A 23,553-nucleotide genomic window follows, 5' to 3' on the forward strand; every position below is an offset into this window, starting at 1 on the left:
AATGTATATAGTCATTGGAGGCGATTAAAGCGAAGTGTGAGGGTCTGGAGGAAGGGCTGTGGTATGAGGTGCTTCGGAGGGTGAATGCCTCAACCTCATGCACGAGACTGGGGCTGGTACAGTTGAAGGTATATAGGGCGCACCTCACGAAGGCAAGGATGAGCCAACTCTTTGAGGGAGTGGAGGATGTTTGTGAGCGCTGTGGGAGGAGCCCCACAAACCATGTTCACATGTTTTGGTCCTGTCCCAAATTGGAGGGAGGTCTTTAAGGTCATCTCGGGGGTGGTGCATGTGATGTTCGAACCAGGGCCGCTAGAAGCCATATTCGGGGTGTCGGATCAGCTTGGGCTGCAGGTGGGTGCAGGGGCAGATGTCTTAGCCTTCACCTCCCTGATTGCCTGAAGGTGGGTCATGCCGGCTGGAGGCCAGCTTCTCAGCCCTGTGCCTTGGCATGGCGGGGAGACCCGCTGGAATTTTTGACGCTCAAGAAGGGGAAGTTTGAGTTGAGGGGGAGGATGGAAAGGTTCTACAATTCATGGGCATTGTTTATCCTGCACTTTCAAGAATTGAATGGCATTGAACATTAGTGGGGAGGGGTTAAGTGTATGGCTTATTGTTTACCATATATGGGATGACCGTGGATTCTTGTTTTGTATTTGGGATATAGGGGTGATGTTTGGGTTTGTATGGTGAAGGGGCTGCTGGTTGGGGGATTGCTATTTTATTTGTTGTTGTTGGTCATCTTTTGTTGGTTGTGTATTTGATGAAAAAGTGGAAAATGCGGAGAATACATGTATTTTTTAAAAAATGTATTTAGTAGGCTTTGTTCTTGGAGAAGTTTAAGGCTTTATGCTCATAATGAAGACCATCATATTCTCCTTCAATTAAAGATATAATTTTGAAACTTGAAAATTTCTGGCAGAAATAACATATGTGGTCTAATAAACAATTCCACTTCATTCTAATGAAGATCCTGTGCACCTTCCACCAAAGCATGCTGCTCACTAAAGTTTCTGAAATTCCCTCTACATCAAACCACCCATACTAAATTGCTACAATCAGCTTACAGTTAATCACACTGGTCTGTGAACTGAAAATATGGTATAACAGACAACGGCAGAAAACACAGGACCAATGCAATTTTTAGGGACTGGTTTAGCACAGTGGGCTAAACAGCTGCCATTTAATGCTGAACAATGCCAGCAGCGTGGGTTCAATTCCCGTACCGGCCTCCCCGAACAGGCGCCGGAATGTGGCGACTAGGGGCTTTTTTCAGTAACTTCATTGAAGCCTACTTGTGACAATAAACAATTATTATTAGAAATCCTTTGTCAATGGATTACTAAAAACAAGAAACGCTGGAATTATCTGGCAGATTAGGCAGCATCTGTGGTGATTCCTTCCCAAAGCCTATGCTCTTTCTTCCCTTTCCAAATCTCTGCACCTAAAATATATTCCATCCAGTTGAGGAAGGGCCATCAAGCTGAAACAATGGGCAGAATTGTCTTGGCCCAGTGGAGGCAGGTTCTGGAATGTGCAAGGGTTGGGTGGGGGAAGCTGTCACTCAGGCTTTCCCCAGGAAGGGCTGCACGTTCAGCGGGGAGTTCCTGTAGGTATGGTAGAAAAGCACTGTGGTGGGTTAACAAGGCAATTAAGAGTCAGGGCCATGAGACAAGTGCATACAGGGAGGAGCTTTGTCAGTGAAATTAACAGGCTTTGCAAAGGCTTCAATCAATAAAGAGCTTCAGCCATGGCCATTGAGAGACTGCTGTTCAAAGCACTTCTGCTTTGACTGCTCGGCAGGTGATTACCAACTTCTCAGAAGGCACTTGTCTTGTCAAGCACTAAATACACAATGATAGGTTTTTTTTAAACTTATAAATAAGACCAGAATTCTGGAACATTAACTGAGCAGCTAATACAAGTTATGAGTGCAAATAACATCCCAAGATTGCAAAATTCAGAAGGAAACTAATCTAATGCTGGTTTTCAATTTATGCTGTTTACCTTGGTCTGTCTGCATAACTGTGCTCTACTTTTAACCACTCATTCTTGCTCACACTGTATATCCAAGCATCACCTGAAAAACAAAATTATCTTAATGTACGATTAATCACAAAAACATTGTGTTGAGATAATTTGTTTAGTTAATTTCTCAATTCACACAAAGGGTACGAATACCTCGATAGCTCTTGCCATCAAGGTGACTTTTTCACTAAAAGCTGGGCTTGCATGATATGAAGAGTCGGACAATGTTTTTTCCATATAGAAGTGCAGTATCTTAAGACGAGTAATTTGGGCACAAAAGCTGAATGCAGATTTATATTTAAATATTTACGGCAAATAATTTACAGGATTTTTAAAAATGCATACATTTAATATGTAATAGCACAAGCACAAATAGAGCAGGGTACACAATGGAAAGCTCAAAGCCACCTTGACCATAATGCACAAAGGCAGACTCAACTAACTACAGTCTCCAAAAATTCTTTGCGATAGTAAATTATTTATGCAACAAGAGTTGAAACATACTTAACGGTTGTTTGTCAGTCGTGAAACCTCCAAAAAGGAAGAGATGGTCATTTGAGATTGTAGTGAGTGAGTGCCAAGAACGGCCAACAGGGATCTGATCAGGAGATTGTACCCTAGCAAATAAAAGTTTTGAGTGATAGACAATGTTCCCAATGGAAGTGCATTGATTCATGGATAGTCTTAACACTCAATTCCCGTATACAACACTGCATACACCAAACCTCAACTACATAAAGAATAAATGAAATGAGCACCCCTGGTGCAGCATACTGTCTTAATGTTTCACTGATGTCAAAAATGGGGAAAGATTGGAAAAATTATATTTATGATCAGCAATGGTGATGTAAGCATATATTTATGAAGATATTTCTATTTAAAATTTAGAGATAAAAAGAAAAACTGGAATTCTGAAATAAAGCTTAAAATACACAGGTTCATTAAGATCTGAATAAAGACAGGTCAACACGAAGCGTTCAGTTTGATACATTAACTTGTACCTTCTCTTTTCAGATATTGGGGCATGTTATATGTTTCCCATATATTAATAAAAATAATACATTTTTAAGCCGGGAGTTATTTTTATTCTTAATCACGTGGCACATGCCAAGTCTAACATTCCACAACTTGGTCAGACTATAACTGAGCCGCTTTGTTAAGCATGGGGGCTTCACAAAAGGATAAAATTACTAAAGGAAAGTAACATTTATTGCAGTGCAATGTCATGCACCTTTGGACAAATGGCCATAAACCAACACTGATAGAAGTCTAGGAGCTGCTCACCTGCTTATTCATGCAGTGAGGAAAGTGGTTTTTTTTTTAAATAAGAAATATATTTAATGGACAGTAGTTTGACAATATCCTTTCGACCAAAACCAATAAATCTTAAATCACTGAAAACTAATTTGTTGTCCCGGTGATAGTTCAGCAAGTTTATAGAGTAGCTAAACCATACATATAAAAGGAAATTCCAGGTTTAATCCTCATTGGTGCTGTTGGCTTGACTTATCGTAGTGCTAGCAGCAGCCGTACAACTGGCCCCACTGCCCCAGGGGAAATTCAACTAGGATTCATACTCTGTTGCATTACGAAACGCCCTGCCAGAAACAGAATAATCAGGCTTGGCTGAGATGTTCTAGAGGGGTGAATAGCCTGTTGACACTTATTGCCAAGATTTATAAATTATAAAATAAAAATAGTCACTTGGCAAATCACTGAAGAACATTCAATGCATTTGGAACCATAGCCCATCAAGAAATGAATGGCCTGGAATTTCCTTGGAGCTGCTCTGCTGATCTAACTTCGCGAATGGCAGTCGAATCCCCATTTATGTTTAGCACCAAAGTAATTCCTGGCAAATATATTGAGGAGGTTGAAAGAAGGGTATAGGAAGTGGCAGTTCTTAATTCAGCAACCCACAATCATGTAATACAAATGAAACTGTAACATACACTTCATTCCATTCCCAAGTATCCAAATCAAGGTAATGGAGGTCATTGGTCCTGGCATCCTTTGGTTAAAAAAGTGAAAAAACAAAGTACATAAATGAATATTGATTTGTAACAGACAGGTATTACAAGGTTAATTGTTGAAGGCATTTAGTTTTCTGAGGGGAATGCCTCTAACATTGTTACACAAATGATCTTTAAATGGAAAGATTTGAATTTCATTAAATCGGTGTTAATTCTAACATTCACGCTAGTTTTTGTAACTTCCTTCTTTGCAGAACAGGTCTTTTTCTTCCGTTGGGTAAAGGTGAAAATAAAAGACTGGCCACAAGACCAAACAGTTAGGGAAATTATATTTTTCTCTGATACAATAATGCAACACATTTGGCAGTGGAGGGAGCTTTACTCTGTATTTGGTCCATTTAATACCATACCTGACTGTAGTGTGTTTTACTGTGCCCCACGACACATTTCTAGTTTTCATCACTCAAAATGCCCCGTCTCTGAATAGTTACAATAGTCATTTAAGCAAAGGTCACAGCAACACACTGTTCAAATGACTATCAAGATGGTCCTAAGATTTCAATTTGTTTTTATATTCCATGCATCATTACAAAAAAATAACTGTACTCCCGAAGCAATAAAGCATTTTAAAGATTAATTCATTGGAAATAGAACTGTTCTCCCTTAATGTAAATGAATTAATGAGATCTCTGGTTAAAACTGCATAATGTCTTTTAAGAAATACTTTTACGCTTTCACCAAATGCAACATTTCTGATGTTACAGAATTAGTGGAACAAAACTTTTATTGTATAGTGAATAAAATAGCATACCTGATACCTTCCTCCAAACACATAGCCTCGGTTTCCAACTGTAGCACAAGCATGAGCTGCTCTAGGCGAAGGGGGTTTTCCCTATTGGTTAGAACAACACATCATCAACTCATTACTAAAAAGGTTAGGATTCCGTTATTTCGGAGGGGTACTGGGTTCTGGTAAAATGATCCAAATCAAAACTAAACACAAGAAAAACAGTTGTCACACCAGTGAAAAGTGCTGCAACCTAGAAAACGCAAAGCAATTCTTCAGCAGCGCTATACAACAGGCCTGGTACCTTTGTAATGGGCTGGTTCCACATAAAAGTTTCAAGGTCAATAAAGTGGACATGGTTGTTCCAGCCTCTCGGATGACTTGCATTCTGGGGGGAAAAAAATAACAAAGGTTTCATTCCCATTATCTTCTTTTGCAAAGGGAGACATTCTGAAGCAATATGCTGAATTACTTACCCAAAATGAAGATTCATCAAATTCAAAACATCCGTGATGTTGCTCTCTAGGTTGGTAACCATAGCCACCAAAGAAAATCAACCTGGAGTAAAACGAAAGAAAAGTAGTAATAATAATTAGTGGCTGCGAAAGAAAGAAATTTGTAATGAAATTTTTTAAAATGTAAATGGACTTTAATTGAATTAATTCGTAAAATATTGTACTTTATCTCATGTTCTCTTCATAAACAAAAAATGTTAAACCAAATACAGTGTAAGTATGTAGATTTTTAAGGTTATCAAAATCTACCTACAGCCTTCCATGAACACAATGGAATAACAGGTGTCACCTTTCTCCCACCTCTGCAGTTACTGGAAATGCATTTTTATTTGTTAAAATAGATGCATTTTAAAAATTCTAATAGTAAGCTAAAATCAACAATAATACAAACATTAGGAAATGCAATTTCCTTTCATTTAAGTCATTTTAAAAAGTTAAACCCTACCCAAGGTCCACACCTCCACCCTATCCCCATAACCCAGTAACCCCACCCAACACTAAGGGCAAGTTTGGGCACAAGGGCAATTTATCATGGCCAATCCACCTAACCTGCACATCTTTGGACAGTGGGAGGAAACCGAAGCACTCGGAGGAAACCCACGCACACACGGGGAGAATGTGAAGACTCCGCACCCACGGGGAGAATGTGCAGACTCCACACAGACAGTAACCCAAGCCGGGAATCGAACCTGGAGCTGTGAAGCAATTGTGCTAACCACAATTCTACCATGCGCCCTATTATTGTGTAACAAGACTATTGAGAAATAACTGAAAATAGTTCAAACATTTCTAAATTTTTTCTTCTTGTATTAATACTTGATTACATACATGAAAAGCAAAGAAGTACAGTAAAGTTGGATCTGACCACGCTAAAACAGCAGCTATAAACTTATGTAGACAGACTATCTGCACAAATGCCTGGAAGAGCCTATTTTAATATCTGCTGTTCATTAAGTAATATTGTTAAAGATAATTATGTACTCACTTGTTCTTGTACACCCAACATCCAAGTTTGTCTTTGGGCGTTGGTGGTACCCCCTTGAAATCTTTTATACTCTCCCAATGCAGTATTTTGTCTTTGGCTCTCAGGTTTAGAATGTAGAACTGCAGCGAGATAGAAGGGAATTAACTCTAAAGTTTACATTTTCTTTTTACAAGTTTGATCTCTAATTAGTTTTCTCTATTATATTATAGGATGCGAGCACTGCAAGCAAGGCCAGCATTTGTTGCCCATATTTAATTGCCCTGGAGTAGGTGTGGCGAGTTATGGTATGTGGCTTGGCAGGGAACTTGCACGTGGTGGCGTTCCCAAGCAATATTTTAAAGATAGAGATGCTTCCCGGAAGGAGTTTGAAACTGCTGGTTGAAACAGGATCAGAACCTCAGAGAAAGGACCAGTCCCAGTCAAGTGAGAATACAGTGTGCTGGGCCACGCCCTTGACAGGGGTTTTGGTTTATTGCATTTTGTTATTGAATTGGAACAGCTAAGGGGAATCCATTAAGTGTTATATACACAGATTCAAGTAGCTACTGTGTTGTCTTTGATTAAAGCGCCTAGGAAGTCTGATGAATCACACCTCAAGCAAAGGCGTAAGTGCTCATCCTAGCCAACAAAGTTTATAGATCAGGTGAATTTCATATGTTCGGCACGGTGGCGCAGTGGTTAGCACTGCTGCCTCACAGCGGTGTGGACCCGGGTTCGATCCCGGCCTCGGGTCCCTGTCAGTGTGGAGTTTGCGCATCCTCCCCGTGTCTGCATGGGTCTCACCACCACAACCCAAATATATGCAAGGTAGGTGGTTTGGGCACTCTAAATTGCCCCTTAATTGGAAAAAAAGAATTAGGTACTCTAAATTTTAAAAAAATATTATAGTTTACTGTTGGGTGACTGGTAAATAGAAACTATTGCCTCTGATTGGCGAGTACTGGATCAGGGGGCATAACCTTAAAATTTGAGCTAGATTGTTCGGGTGGTTTCAAAACACACGTCTTCAAAAACAAAAGAGTGGAATTCTATCTCCCAAAATGCTGTGGCGGCTAGATTAAGTGTAAATTTCAAAATGATAGATTGTTAGGCCAGGGTATGAACGGCAAAAATATCAAGTTAAGATACAGATCAGCTGTAATCTAATTGAAGGACAAACAGGCTCAAGGGGCTGAATGGCCTGCTTTTGTTTCTATGTCTGTGTGAAACATTTAGGAATTCTATAATCATAATATTTCTAGTTAGGAAATTTGTAACAAGAATAAATTGTTACACCAATGCTGCATAATCGTATGAATTTAGTGATAAAATACATCACTGACTTCTAGCAAAATGGCATGATCTACAGCAGGCAGTGTCAAACTAGGGGGCGCAACCCGCAGGTGGGTTGCGGAGCTATCCGTCACGGCGCACCCGATCGCACAAATTTGCTCGCAACAGCTGCAGCAGCCGGCTGTTAATAACACCGCCTGCAAGCGGCAATATGGGCGCGAACATGTAAAAAAAATGCAGCCGCACTGCGCATGCGTGCCTGATCATCGGCGCGCATGTGCAAAACTATGCACATGCACACATGTGCAGTGCAGCCGATTTTTTTATTTTTTTTTAAACGGTCGCAGCTTTTGGTTTTACAAGTTTGGGGGGGTGGGTTTATTAATTTTATTCATTTATTTTATTCATTTAATTATTTATTTTTTTCATTTATTTTATTCATTTTTTAAAAAAAATGTTTTTTTACAAGTTCGGGGGGGTTTGGACAGATGGAGATTCCATACTTCCCGACACCTGAAGGCTTCACCTTCATCCACCAGGTTCCATTGGAGGAGCATGTACGAGGGCCAGAGGGACCCAAAACCATTTCTCCATTTTTGTCAGCAGCAAACAAGGTAAGAGAAAATGGTGGGTCGCGCAGGTCGGCCAGAGTGGGTCCCGAAGGTTGGCCTGTTGGTAAAAATGGGTCCCCGGAAAAAAAGTTTGAAGAACACGGATCTAAAGAATGCACAACAGCAACTCACCAAGGTTACTCCAACAACATGGTTTTAATATGTGGCCTCTACCATCTAGGAGAACAGGAGCCATGACATACAGGAAACACGATCAAATTTGCCTCCAATCAGACTCCATCCTGAATTGGACATGTTTCATTCATCTCAACAATCTTGAATTCCCCATCTATCACCCGAGGAAGCACCATCCACCATCATAAGCACTGCAGCATTTCAAGGTGAAAGCCCACCACAACCTTCACTGGACAACTTAAGGATGGGCAATAATTGTGCCCTTACCAGCAACAACCACAAACCACGATGTCACAGTGGTCAGCACTGTTGTCTCACAGTGCCAGAGAGCTGGGTTCATCTCTGGCCAAGGGTGTGGAGTTTGCACATTCTCCCAGTGTCTGCATGGGTTCCCTCCAGGTGCTCCGGTTTCCTCTCACAGTCTAAAGATATGCAGGTTAGGTGGATTGGCTATGGTATAAAATTGCCCAAAGGGTATCCAAGGATGTGCAGGTTAGGAGGAATTACAGGGATCGGGCGGAGGAGTGGGCCTCGTTTGGATGCTCTTTCAGGAGGCTCAATGGGCCGAATGGCCTTCTTCTGCACTGTAGGGATTCTATGACTTCTAAGATGTTGCTTTACTGGGAGTCAATGGGGGTTAACGAGCACAGGGGTAATAAGGAAACGGACTTGCTGCGAGTTAAGACAAATGTATGAAGCATAGAATGTGAAAGTCCAGTCAGGACGGCAGTGGAATAGTCATGTCCAAGGCATGATTGAAGTTTTCAGTGGCAGATGAACTGAGACGTAGCAATGTTACGGAGGTGGAAACAGACAATCTTAGAGGTAGCATATGAGGCGGGAAGCTCATCTCAGAACCAAATGTGACACCAAGGTTCCAAACAGACCGACTTAAGATTGTTGTCAGGGTGAAGACACTAACCAGAATGTACAATGGCTTCATAAAATATCTGAATTTAAACAATTGACAATGCATCCATCTAGCAGTTTACAGTTAACTACAATGGGATTTCTACTCAACAAGTACAAAGCTACTACCTCATTAGTGTTCCCTCTTACATGATGTCCTCCGAACAAATATAGTACACCATCCACACAAGCAGCACAACTCCCTGACATGGACTGAGGAACATCACCTTCTGTGTACTTCTTTTTCCTGTAAGCAAATAAATGATTGTAATTGCAAAAGACACAGTTGGCTAGTTTTATTCTTAAATAAATATTTCTTAAAATGGAAACAGGCAAATCTTAATCATTTTGATTATTTACTATTTATTGAACAATAAAGGCCATATAGTTTCTCTTCCATTCCTTCTTTTTCCTCTCCTCATGAAGATTTTCATTAATGACTGTTGCTGAGAAATCAGATTGGGCAGCTACAATTGCTCCTCTTCTTCAACCATGAAACAGCACAAAATAAGGGCCAAAAGGGACACTCACCTGATTTTCTTTCCTTTCACATTGATTTTGCCATCATTTTGAAGTGGTCGTTGACCGACAACTGCCCCAGCATTATGTAGGAGAAATTACTGCCTGTTTAACTATTGAGTTTTTCAAAAATTTAGAGTACCCAATTAATTTTTTCCAATTAAGGGGCAATTTAGCGTGGTCAATCTACCTGCCCTGCACATCTTTGGGTTTGCGAGGGAGAGACCCACCCAGACACGGGGAGAATGTGCAAACTCTACACAGACAGTGACTCGGGGCAGCAGTGCTAACCATTGCACCACCATACCGCGCTATTGAGTTAACTGATTTCAGTCAGTGTTTGGGGGAGGGAAGGCTACAACTGGCTTTAGTGTCCTTGAAAAACAAAGTTGTATGGGTGAAAAAATAAACTGCACACATTTTCTCCTACTGGTCATAACTATAGAGATCTGCTGACAATTCATAGAATTTACAGTGCAGAAGGAGGCCATTCGGCCCATCGAGTCTGCACCGGCTCTTGGAAAGAGCACCCTACCCAAGGTCAACACCTCCACCCTATCCTCATAACCCAGTAACCCCACCCAACACTAAGGACAATTTATCATGGCCAATCCACCTAACCTGCACATCTTTGGACTGTGGGGGGAAACCGGAGCACCCGGAGGAAACCCACGCGCACACGGGGAGGATGTGCAGACTCCGCACAGACAGTGACCCAAGCCAGAATCGAACCTGGGACCCTGGAGCTGTGAAGCAATTGTGCTATCCACAATGCTACCGTGCTGCCCATTAAGTGCACATGTGAACTTCAAATGGGGATAAGATTGGGGTTCATTGTGATACATCACACAGCGGAATGATTTTTCACCGTCTAGTCTCACATATAATGAATTGTCCACTTTACAATCCAGAGGGATGCCCTTAATCAGAACTGCCCTTAAATGCTTTGCCATTTGCAATAGAATATTTCTATAAAGTGGGAAGCAGTAACACAAAGTTGGGCTAGTTCATGTTTTCAGCCTAAACCTGGTATGTCTTATAACTAGGGTGAATACAATTGATCTTAACTACCGTAAATCCTGTATGCAAAGCATTAGCTGGAATCAAATAAAGTGTCATAATATACACCAGTATATCATGGTGCAGACACACACTGATGGACACACAGTGGGACCAATCAACATACACAACACCGCAGCCAATCACCAGTGAGAGCACACGCACTATAAAGACAGGGGGCTTCAGAGTTCCCGCTCATTCGAGTAGCAGCTAGCTAGGAGCACAGAGCTCACAGCCTGCAACACAGACATTCGCCATGTGCTGAGTGCATCAACTGGTTAGGACAAGGCAAAGGTCTTTAGTTAAAGCTAGTATCGTATTTACCCACAGTTCAAGTATGTTTAAAAGTTAACCTTTTAATAAAATAGTGTTGCACTACTTCAAGTGTTGGTGACCTGTATGTGATCCAGAACACCCAACACATCAGAAAGCGGATGGAGGGTGCGGGTGGAAGAGGAGGGGTTGAAGAATAGCTAGAGTTGGTTAAATGCAAGCATGCAGGAATATGATTCTGCAACTGGTTGGCTGGACACCATATCCACCAATTTGAAACTGCAATTTCTGTACAGTCAAGTTTCTTTGTGAGACTTTCCATCGATGGAAAAGTAGCATTGCTATTGCAGAAGTCACTACAGCTTTAATACCATCCTCCTGCTGTCTATTGCCTGAATTGTTCTCTTGGACTGCTAGTTACATTTGTATTCTTCATGTAATGAATGCCCTGCCTCCAACACAAATGTAGAAGTGGATTTTGAATTCCCCCACTAGTTCCATTACAAGGGTCATTTGAGGAGAGACTATTTCTACTGCCTGCACGAGACCAATGTTTCTCAATGGCCTGCCCTCTGGCATAAGAGGAGTTAAGTTACCGATTGAAAATTCCACTGCCATTCAGTTACATTCAAAACTCACTTGATGCGGAGGCAATCTGCAGTGTGACCTGAATAATATGGGTGACATTCATGTCCTGTCAGTGCTAGGTAATGCCCATGTCAAACAGGAGAAACCACACTATCTGCCCTCCATCTTCCATGGTCAGAATCTCACAATGCTAACATCATTGTGAAGGTCCATCTTTGTAAAGATTGCAGTAATTCAAGAAGGCAGACTGCTTGCTTGGAGCAGCTGGGAACATGCAATGAATATGACCATACCCTTGCATAGGGAAAAAAAAAAATTAGAAGCATTCTATTTTACTTTTAATGATAATTTATGATCCGCATCATGCTCTCACCATTTGCTGAGGAAGAGAGGATTCCACATTGAATGGCTTCCCATCTTGTACTGAGGTCAGTGGAAGATCCAGCCCATTCACTACAGTGACAACCTCTGATTTTCTAGTTTGCAAAATGCGACCTTGCTGGGGGTGGGAGCATGTATAGAAAGTGACCGAGTTTGGGGGCTGAATAGTGCTGGAAATCACTCCAAAAAGAGTGACATAATCTTGAGTAAAAGACTGTACATCATCTTTACTAACGTGCCCTAAAGCACGAGTCACACCAAACCATTTGCATGACACACGGAGGCTTAGAATTGTCTGCTACCTTTCCAATGTGTAATATGGATAGGATATAAAAACATTTCACATACCATCGTCCAGTTTCCATGTTATAGATCCAAAGTTCTTCTCTTGGCAAGTAGAAATCATGGTAGCCTTGAATTGCAGCATTCTGCAAAACAAAAGTAAAGCAGTTCAGGGAAAGGGACCAAAAAACAACGGCACTTAAAACTCTTCAGTCATCCCTTTTGCAATGATTTTGTGAAGTCCCGATTCAGTTCAATAAGATTACATTGAAATAATTTTATCAAAAAATGCCAAACAAAGTACAATAAACAATACTAACACAGCAGTGGTAAGAAAATTTCCACACACTGCTCCATTATTCAACAGAAGATATTGTGTAATGAACAGGGAAGATGTTCTCTCAGTAATTTGATGTACACTGATTTTTAAACTTATGTAGCCATGGAGATGCCTCTGGGTTAGAGAATTCTAAAGATCCAGAAGCCTTTGAAAGAAGAAATTTCTCCTTATCGAAGTCCTAAATAATCAGCCCCTTATCCAAAGGCCATGCCCACATTCTAGCTTCCCAAGCCAGGGAAACAGCCTTAGTGTCTACCCTGTCAAACCGCTTCAGATTCTTGTATGATTCAATGAGGTCACCTCTCATTCTTCTAATTGCCAGACTATACACTCAAGTTATTCAGTGACCCACAAAGGGTGTATGGACATCCATGATAACTACAGCTGGTAAGATTAACATCAGTGGTGGGTTAGGTTTTAGGAGCAATAACCCGGGAAAACAATTAACCAGGCACTTCGAGAGGTTTGTGTTAATTGAGGAGAGCCACCACAGATTTGTAAACAGCAGATTGTGTTTGACTAATCCAATCCAACAATTTTTGACCAAGTAACAGAAACACAGAAAAAGTTGATGAAGGGAATGCAGTAGGTGTTGTCTGTAGAGCAGATTGAAAATGGGGGAGGACACAGTTGTTGAGTGGGGGTGGAGGTGGGAGATGTTGAGCAGCACCCATTTTGTCCACAAATGTTTTGTAGGCTCTGATGGGGCCTCAGAACGAAGAACCATTCACACACATGTAGTGGTGCCAAGAGCAGAACTGTTCCACCAGTGCCTTCGTTTGACAGTCAGTCGCAATTGCTGCCCTGGAGCTCATGACCTCAGATGATGGCCCCACAACTGAGAGAGGTCACAATCAATGTTTGTGAAGTACCACATAAAAGGCTTATTGACAAAATTGAGGCGGGTCAGTGTCAATTTGGAATAACAAAATTGATGTTAAAGACAGAAAGCAGCAAGTCATGGTAAATGGCTGTTTTTCAAACTGGAGGATAGCAGACAATGGAAGCTTGGTGAGAGAAACTGGGTTCTCCTTGTTGCAAAGGAGATTATGGAGAGATTTGATAGGAGTGTACAAGATTACGACACCCTGAGGCAAGTTGACAAAGAAATGTTCCCACTAGCAGATGTTACATGGACTAATGGACATAGGCCAGAGATACGGGGGATGTGAGAAGAACTTTTTAAAAAAAATTTTAACACAGCAAGTGGCAATGATCTGGAGTTTGCTCTCTATGAGGGTGGTAGAAACAAACGATTAATGGTTCAAAAGAAAATTTCCTTTGAATTTGCGGGAAAAATACTTGCAGGGCCAACAGGAAATAGGGCAAAACAAGCCTGATTGAATTGCTCTACAGAGAGCCCCATGGACACAACTGGCCAAATTACTTCCTTTTGTGCCATATTTACTTTTTAAAAAAAATATTCATTCTTCAGATGTGGGTGTTGCTGGCCAGGCCAGCATATATTGCCCATCCCTTCATTTCCCAATGTCACGTCTGCGCCGGTCAAATCAACCACTTAAGTATTCTAATCCCATTTTCCAGCACTCTGCCCATAGCCTTCATGCCTTGGCATCACAAGTGCACATCTAAATATTTCTTCAATATTATAAGGGTCTCTGACTCGACCATCCTCTCAGGCAGTGAGTTCCAAACTCCCACCACCCTCTGGGTGAAAATGTTTTTCCTCACATCCCCTCTAAACCTCCTGGCCCTTACCTTAAATCTATGCCCCCTGGGCATTGATTCCCTCCGCCAAACAGAAAAATTTCTTCCTGGCTACTGTATCTATGCCCCTCAATATACATCACAATCATGTCCCTCCCCCCCAATAAATATCTTGAATTAAAAGTCTAATGATGACCATAAAATAATTGTCAATTGTCGTAAACAACCCAGCATGTTCACTAATGTTCTTATGGGAAGGAAATCTACAGTCCTCACCTGGCCTACATGTGACTCCAGATCCACAGCAATGTGGTTGACTCCGAAATGTCCGGGCAAGCCACTTAGTTGTATTTAACCGCTACAAAGTCGAACCGCTTGTGCGAATATTGGGAGCGCTGTCTCACAGACTAGTCAAGCAACAGCATGACATAGTCAGACACCACCATCATCATCCCTGGGTATGTTTTGTCCCACGGGCAGGACAGATCCAAAAGAGGTGGCGGCACAATGGTATACAGACAGGAGAGAGTTGTCCTGAAAGTCCTCAACATCGACACCAGACTCAATTACGTCTTATGGCTTCAAGTCAAACATGGGCAAGGAAACCTGCTGCTGATTACCACATACCGTCCACCCTCAGCCGATGAATCAATATTCCTAAATGTTGAACACCACATGGGGGAAGCACAGACAGTGGCAAGCACACAAAATGTACACTGGGTACGGGACTTCAATGTTCATCACCAAGATTGGTTCGGTAGCACCACTACTAACCAAGCTGACCGAGGTCTAAAGGACATAACTGCTAGACTGGGTCAGAGACAGATGGTGAGGGAAACAATAAGAGGGAAAAACATACTAGACCTAACCCTCACCAACCTACCTGCCGCAGGTGCATCTGTCCATGACAGTATTTGTAGGAGTGGCCACTGCACAGTCATTGTGGAGACAAAGTCCCGTCTTCACATTGAGGATACCCTCCATTGTTGTGTGGCACAACCATTGTGCTAAATGGGATAGATTCAGAGCAGATCTAGCAAGTCAAGACTGAGCATCCATGAGGCCTGTGGACCATCAGCAGCAGCAGAATTGCACTCAGCCACAATCTGTAACCTCATGACTCAGCATATCCCCCACTCTACCATTACCACCAATCCAGGGGATCAACCCTGGAAGTGTGCAGGAGGGCATGCCAGGAGCAGCACCAAGCATACCGAAAAATGAGGTGTCAACCCAATGAGACTATAACACAGGACTACTTGCATGCCAAACAACATTAGCAGCAAGTGATAGACAAAGCTAAGTGATCCCATAACCAATTATCAGATCTAAGTTCTGCAGTCCTGCCACATCTAGTCATGAATGGTAGTGGACAATTAAACAACTCACTGGAGAAGGCTCCACAAATATCCCCATCCTCAATGATTGTGGAGTCCAGCACATCTGTGCAAAAGACAAGGCTGAAGCAGTTGCAAAAATCTTCAGCTGAGTGGATGACCATCTCGGTCCCTTCCGATGGGCCCCAGCATCACGGATGCCAGTCTTCAATTCACCCCACATGATATCAGGAAATGGCTGAAGTCTCTGGATACTACAACAGCTATGGGCCCTGACAATATTCCAGCAATAGTACTGAAGACGTGCTCCAGAACTTGCCGTTCCCCTAGCCAAGCTGTTCCAGTACAGCTACAACACTGGCATCTACCCAGCAATGTGGAAAATTGCCCAGGTATGTCCTGTATTCAAAAGCAGGACAAATCCAACCTGGCCAATTATCGCCATATCAGTCTACTCTCAATCATCAGTAAAGTGATGGAAGGGGTCATCAACAGTGCTATTAAGCAACACTGATCATAGAATTTACAGTGCAGAAGGAGGCCATTCAGCCCATCGAGTCAGCACCGGTTCTTGGAAAGAGCACCCTACCCAAGGTCAACACCTCCACCCTATCCCCATAACCCAGTAACCCCATCCAACACTAAGGGCAATATTGGACACTAAGGGCAATTTATCATGGCCAATCCATCTAACCTGCACATCTTTGGACTGTGGGAGGAAACTGGAGCACCCAGAGGAAACCCACGCACACACGGGATGTGCAGACTCCGCACAGACTTATTAGCAATAGCCTGCTCACTGATGTTCAGTTTCGGTTCCGTCAGGGTCACTCAGCTCCTGGCTTCATTACAACCTTGGTTCAAACATGGGCAAAAGAGCGGAATGCCAGAGGTGAGAGTGAGTGCTCTTGACATCAAGGCAGTATTTGACCGAGAATCGCATCAAGGAGTCGGAGCTAAACTGGAGTCAATGGGAATCAGGGGGGAAACTCTCCACTGGTTGGAATCATACCTAGCACAAAGGAAGATGGTTGTGGTGGTTGGAGGTCAGTCATCTCAGTCCCAGGACATCACTGCAAGAGTTCCTCAGGGTAGTGTCCTTGGCCCAATCATCATCAGCTGCTTCATCAATGACCTTCCTTCTAACATTAGGTCAGATATGGGGATGTTCACTGATGATTACACAATGTTCAGCGCCTTTCAGGACTCCTCAGACACTGAAGCAGTCCACATGTAAATGCAGCAAAATATTGTGCAATATCCTAGCTTAGGCTGACAAGTGGAAGTAACATTCGTACCACACAAGTGCCAAGCAATGGCCATCTCCAATAAGAGATAATCAAACAATTGCCCCTTGACATTCAATGGCATTACCATCATTCCTCTGTGAACCCGAACAGGCGCCGGAATGTGGCGACGAGGGGCTTTTCACAGTAACTTCATTGCAGTGTTAATGTAAGCACACTTGTGACAATAAAAAGATTATGAATCCCCCAGTATCAACATCCTGGAGGAAGTTGGTCAAACAGGACTTCCCCTTAATAGAACCATGCTGACTGTTCATGATTAATCCATGCCTCTCCAAAGGTAGATCAATTCTGTCTCTCAAAATTGCTTCCAATAGTTTCCCCACCATTGAGGTTAGATTGATTAACCTGTAGTTTCTTGGTTTATCCTTTCCTCCATTCCTGAATAATGGTACCACATAGACTATTCTCAAGTCCTCCGGCACCTCTCCAGAGAGGTGTTGAAAATTATTGCGTGCCCCTGCTATTTCCTCCCTTGCCTCACTCAGCAGCCTGGGATACATTTCAGCCAGCCCTGGCGATTTATCTACTTTTAAACCTGCTAAGTCTCTCAGAACCTCCTCTTTGTCTGTTAATTTCTTTAATCTTATCATAGTCCTTCTCCCTGATTTCCATAGAACATACAGTGCAGAAGGAGGCCATTTGGCCCATCGAGTCTGCACCGACCCACTTAAGCCCTCACCTCCACCCTATCCCCGTAACCTAATAACCCCTCCTTTTTAAAAAATATTTTTTTTTTATTCTCCTTTTTCACCTTTTCTCCCACATTTACATCCATCAACAATAAACAATAATCAGCAAGATATGTCAGTTCCCATAATAACAACAATCCCATCTACCCACCAACCCCCAAACCTCAACCCGCATGTTTACATAAACAAATGACAAAAAGGAATCAGGGATTACCCATAGTCACCATTAATCTTACACAGCTCCCCCCCCCCCCCCCCCCCCAGGTCTCCAGCTCCTCCCGTCCACTGCCTCTTGTAAAACTCCTCCTCCCAACCTCGGTTCCTTCCCCCCAACTTTCCACCCCGGCTAGACCACTCGGTCCCTGTTCTGCCAGGCTCCGATGGCCGCAGCCCCTCCCCCCACCTCACTCCCGTTCACTGGCCAGCTTAAACCGGCCAGCGTGGAGGCCCCCGCCCGGGTCCCTTTCCCACTTGCCCGGCCCTAGGAAAGCCCAAAGATCCCCTTTGAGCACACAAACCCCACATATCCACCTACACCCCAAAGAACTCTCATTTCGAGTGACAGTCCCGTCCCTTCCCTTGTCCAAATATATACCACATTGGCTCCTTTAATCTCTACACCTGCGTGCAGTGATACAAAAAAGAAGAAAATACAGTCATGAGGTTACATCGGCACATGGCCATTCCTCAATTTGTCAGTTCTGCCAGTCCTTCTGCTTTCGCAAACTCCTCAGCTGCTTCCGCCGTTCCAAAATAAAAGTCCCTGAGCTTGTAAGTCACCCTCAGCTTCGCTGGATATACAATGCCGCACCGCACCTTGCTAATGTACAGTGCCCTCTTCACCCGGTTGAAGGCAGCCCGCCTCCTTGCCAGCTCCACCGTAAAGTCCTGGTATACACGTATACCAGCTCCAGCCCACTGCACCACCCGCTTCTGCTTGGCCCAGCTCAGGACCTTCTCCTTCACCCTGTACCTACGGAAGCACAGAGTCACTGCCCTTGGCGGCTCACTCGCCTTTGGTACAGGCCTCCACGACCGATGAGCCCGATCCAGTTCATATCGGGAGGGATCCTCCCCCTCCCCCAATAGTTTTGCCAGCATCGCGGCAAAATACTCAGTTGGCTTCGGTCCTACAACTCCTTCGGACAGCCCCACAATCCTCAAATTCTGTTGCCTGGATCGGTTTTCCAGGTCTTCCATTTTTCCTCGCAGATCCTTGTTAGTATCCATCACTTTCCGCGTCTCTTTCCCCATCGAGGCAAGTTGATCACCATGCTGCAATAACGTCTCCTCCACTTCCTTCAGCGCCTCCCCTTGCTCTCGCACCTCCGCCACTGCGCTCGCCACCTCCGTCCTCACCGGGGAAACCACCTCCTCCACCAGCACACTCAAAACCTCCCTCATCTCCTTCCTCACCGTCTCCATGCATTTCGCAATCTGTGCCAACTGCTTTTTAAATTCCGCAGCCATCACCTTAGTTATTTCTTCAGCCGTAAGCAGTGCGGCCTTCCCTGGTGCACCAGCCTCCATTTTTCCTGGTGACTCCGCGGTGACCTTTCCACTCCCCGACGGACCTCCAGCTGTTTTTTTTTATTTTTATTTATTTATTTATTTATTTAAATCGGCCGTTTTCTTGCTCACCCTCAACATTTTTCTTTGTTCTTTTTTTCCTCCTGTGTCTTCACTGTGCCTCCACCGTGCCTTCTCCCTGCTTCTGCTGCCTCCACGGACCCTGGGACCGGGCTTAAAGCCCCGAAAATGCCAGTGCCGAACGGGAGCCCTCCATTGTGCGGCCGCCTCCCGCCCGCCGTCGCCGAAAGTCCCTAATAACCCCTCCTAACCGTTTTGGTCACTAAGGGCAATTTATCATGGCCAATCCACCTAATCTGCACGTCTTTGGACTGTGGGAGGAAACCAATATTTCTATATCCACATTGTACCTCTCACTAGTGAACACTGACAAAAGTATTTTTAGAGCCCTACCCATGTCCTCCGGTTCCACAAACAAATTCCCACTGTGGTTCCCCAGTGATCCTTTTACCCATAACATACTTGTGAAACAATTTAGGATTTACATTTTTTTTAAATTAACCTGCCAGCATCACGTCCCCTTTTTGCTCTCCTAACTTCCTTTTTAAGTTCCCTCTTGCACATTCTTTTTTATACATCTCTAGTGCTTCTACGTAGAAATTGGTGCTGGACTTTCATCCCAGGTCTGACCTTATGATGGAGGGAAGATAGTTGGGCCTCAGGCACAACCCTGAGGAACTCTTGCAGCGATGTTCCCCAAGGCTGAGATTATTGCAAATGTGTCCAGGATTCCCTAAAGATACATTTTTCTCTGTCTCACACATACAAAAATTATTTGCTGTATACAGTCATCCAAAATAAATGATCGTATTGAAAATTTAACAAAACTTACATGACAATGTCACAATCTGTATTATCTTACCTTATAGCCACCCAAGATATACATATAACTTCCATGTGCTACAGCTACATGACCACTGCGTTCTTCAGGTACAGAATCATGAAACGTTGGAAGTGGCATCCTATCCTGATGATAATCAAGAGCATTTTCCTCTTCCTCCTCGTCTACAACATGTAGGTCCTCGTTCAAATCTTCATTTTCATTTGCCATGTTTCACAATTTCTAAACAAAAGTAGCCAACATTTGACTGCAATGCGACTTTACTGTGTATGCGTCCCAAATGGCTCTAAATTAGTTTTTGGCAAATGAAAGAAGCTGCAAAATAAGATAAGAGCAAATTACTGCGAATGCTGGAATCGGAAACAAAAACAGAAAATGCTGGACCTCAGCAGGTCTGATAGCATCGGTGTAGGGAGATTAGAGTTCACAATTCGAGTCTGAATGACTCCTAATCAGCTCTCTTCTCTCTCTGCAGATACTGGCAGACCAGCTGAGATTGTCCAACAGTTTCTCTGTTTTCTTCAAAGTAAGCTGTTTATTCAACCAGAGCGGCAGAATATGACATTGTTCCAATTTTAAAACAAGGCATAGAGATAATAGAACTGTACATTAATGCTGCCTTCAACTCGGCAGTTAATGCTTAATTGCAACATGTAAAGTCAGTTGATGATAGGAAGGCCAGAGTCAAACCCCAACCATCGCCCGCAGACTTTCAAACTGACCGAGAGGCTCAGCTCCATCCCCAATGGCCAGCGGCCTTCAGTCGGGGGTTAACCTGGTCGGCACAGACCTCGGTGCCCCCACTGCCCTCTCCCACTGCCTCCTCGCCAGGACCCCCGTACCTCAGTCCACATCCTCGCTCCGGGCCGCTTGTTTACAAACTCCACACAAACCGGAAGTCGCGCGCTGGCGAACTACGCTCAGTCTTCACAGCCGGAAGCTGTTGGTATCACCTGATCGTGGAGCGCCGGGTTACAGGGCCACTGGGTCACGTGACCGCTGGACAAACCCCCGCGCGGCTGCACTTCCGCGTGCCAGGGAAAGAAGCTCGGGCTGGGTTCCTGATTGTCCTTCCAAGGAAGAGCAGACAAACCCAGGAGTTTGTCCGGAAGGTGCAACTTGATCCTGCCTGCAGGCTGAGGAATTCGGGGGGGGGGGGTGGGGGGGTGGATTTGATCAATTTACTGACAAACATGAGACACAACCGACAGAATACCCTTCGGCGTCCAGTACTTTCCCGGAGCGGAGAAACTACGACATCTTCTTCACAGTCTTCAACACGTCATCGATGAAGATGAACATCTTGCCAAGGTCATCCCCACACCCCCACTACTTGCCTTCAAACAACTGCGCAACCTCAAACAAACCATTGTTTGCAGCAAACTACCCAGCCTTCAGAACAGCGACCACGACACCACACAACCCTGCCATGGCAAACTCTGCAAGACGTGCCAGATCATCGACATGGGTACCACCATTATACGTGAGAACACGACCCACCAGGTACGCGGTACATACTCGTGCAACTCGGCCAACGTTGTCTACCTCATACGCTGCAGGAAAGGATGTCCCGAAGCGTGGTACATTGGCGAGACCATGCAGACGCTGCGACAACGAATGAACGGACATCGCGCGACAATCACCAGGCAGGAATGTTCCCTTCCAGTCGGGGAACACTTCAGCAGTCAAGGGCATTCAGCCTCTGATCTCCGGGTAAGCGTTCTCCAAGGCGACCTTCAGGCCAGCAGAAACTTATAGCCAAGTTCCGCACACATGAGTGCGGCCTCAACCGGGACCTGGGATTCATGTCGCATTACATTCACCACCCCCACCATCTGGCCTAGGCTTGCAAAATCCTACCAACTGTCCTGGTTTGAGACAATTCACACCTCTTTAACCTGGGGTTACCCCTATCTCTGGATATGTAAACACTTAATTAACTGCAAATGCTCGCATTCTAAGCATTGTCTTGCATCTTTGAATTTGTCTGTATATATGTTTCTGGAACATACCTCTTCATTCACCTGAGGAAGGAGCAGTGCTCCGAAAGCTAGTGTTTGAAACAAACCTGTTGGACTTTATCCTGGTGTTGTAAGGCTTCTTACTGTGCTCACGCCAGTCCAACGCCAGCATCTCCACAACAATTTACTGACATCAGGCATACTCCAAAGCCAGAAGTTGAGGAGCCAGCAGCTTGTCCAGACAGCTAAAGAAGGACAGCACACTGTACTGTACCACCCGCTAGTATCCTGGTCACAACACATATTCTTGTTGGCTGCCAAAGTAGCAAGATACTGAAGAATCTGTGATATTTTAAAGTCTAAATAAAAGCAACTTACTGCGGATGCTGGAATCTGAAACGAAAGAGAAAAATGCTAGAAAATCTCAGCAGGTCGGGCAGCATCTGTAGGGAGAGAAAAGAGCTAACATTTCGAGTCTGATGACTCTTTATCAAAGCTAACAGACAGAGAAAGTGGGAAATATTTATACTGTGGAGTGAGAATGAAAGATGAGTCATAGCCACAGAAACCCAGGGAAACCGGGTGCTAATGGCCACAGACACCAAGGGAAAAGATTGCTAATGGCAGTCCCCAGAAAGAACAAAAGATGTGAAAGGCCAAATAGCAGAGAAACTAACATCAGAGGATGAACTGCAGATGGGGGAGGGAAAGGGGACAGCAAAGAGGAGAAAGGTTAAGGAAACGTGGATAAGATGGGGGGGGGGGGGGGGTTAAATATATATTAAGAAAGAAAGAAATGGTAAAAGACAGTTAAAATGAAATGGGATGAAAACAAATGGGTCGAGGTGGGGTAGAGCTGATCATCTGAAGTTGTTGAATTCGATGTTGAGACCGGAAGGCTGTAGCGTGCCTAACCGGAAGATGAGATGGTGTTCCTCCAGTTTGCATTGAGTTTCACTGGAACATTGCAGCAGGCCAAGAAGAGACATGTGGGAATGGGAGCAGGGTCTTTTGTTAAAATGGCAAACAACGGGAAGGTCAGGGTCCTGAATGTGCACAGACCAAAGATGCTCAGCAAAGCGATCACCCAGTCTGCGTTTGGTCTCTTCGATATAGAGGAGACCACATTGGGAGCAGCGAATGCAGTAGACTAAATTGGAAGAGATGCAATTGAAAGGCTGCTTAACCTGGAATGTGTGTTTTGGCCCTGGGATGTTAAGCATGGAAGAGGTAAAGGGGCAGGTGTTACACCTGCGATTGCATGGGAAGGTGCCATGGGTGAGGTACTGGGTATGGTGGAGGAGTGGACTAGATTATCTCGGAGGGAACGGTCTTTGCGGAATGCTGACAGAGGGAGTGAAGGGTGGTGGCATCACACTGGAGTTGGTGAAAATGGCGGAGGATTATGCTTTGCATACAGAGGCTGGTGGGATGAAATGTGAGAACGAGGGTGACTCTATCCTTGTTCTGAGAGAGAGGGGAGGGGGTGAGTGTAGTGGC

The 23,553-nt window shown here is 44.0% G+C and overlaps 1 protein-coding gene across 1 annotated transcript in view; it reads right to left on the reverse strand.

Annotated features, from left to right (window-relative positions):
* The window catches only part of klhdc2 (kelch domain containing 2), a 34,263-nt gene extending 13,201 nt beyond the window's left edge, over positions 1-21,062 (reverse strand). Inside the window, exons 1-11 of the mRNA XM_072490869.1 lie at positions 20,935-21,062; positions 20,114-20,407; positions 12,384-12,463; positions 9,345-9,462; positions 6,289-6,407; positions 5,265-5,346; positions 5,093-5,176; positions 4,813-4,893; positions 3,981-4,039; positions 2,533-2,645; positions 2,008-2,080 (exon numbers count right to left, since the gene is read on the reverse strand). Coding sequence (XP_072346970.1) covers positions 2,008-2,080; positions 2,533-2,645; positions 3,981-4,039; positions 4,813-4,893; positions 5,093-5,176; positions 5,265-5,346; positions 6,289-6,407; positions 9,345-9,462; positions 12,384-12,463; positions 20,114-20,302 — 998 coding nt within the window. The 5' untranslated portion in view covers positions 20,303-20,407; positions 20,935-21,062. The remainder of the gene's footprint in view (positions 1-2,007; positions 2,081-2,532; positions 2,646-3,980; positions 4,040-4,812; positions 4,894-5,092; positions 5,177-5,264; positions 5,347-6,288; positions 6,408-9,344; positions 9,463-12,383; positions 12,464-20,113; positions 20,408-20,934) is intronic.
* Positions 21,063-23,553: the final 2,491 nt, after the last annotated feature.

The sequence above is a fragment of the Scyliorhinus torazame genome, chromosome 2, assembly GCF_047496885.1.
Source record: "Scyliorhinus torazame isolate Kashiwa2021f chromosome 2, sScyTor2.1, whole genome shotgun sequence".
Lineage (NCBI taxonomy): Eukaryota > Metazoa > Chordata > Chondrichthyes > Carcharhiniformes > Scyliorhinidae > Scyliorhinus > Scyliorhinus torazame.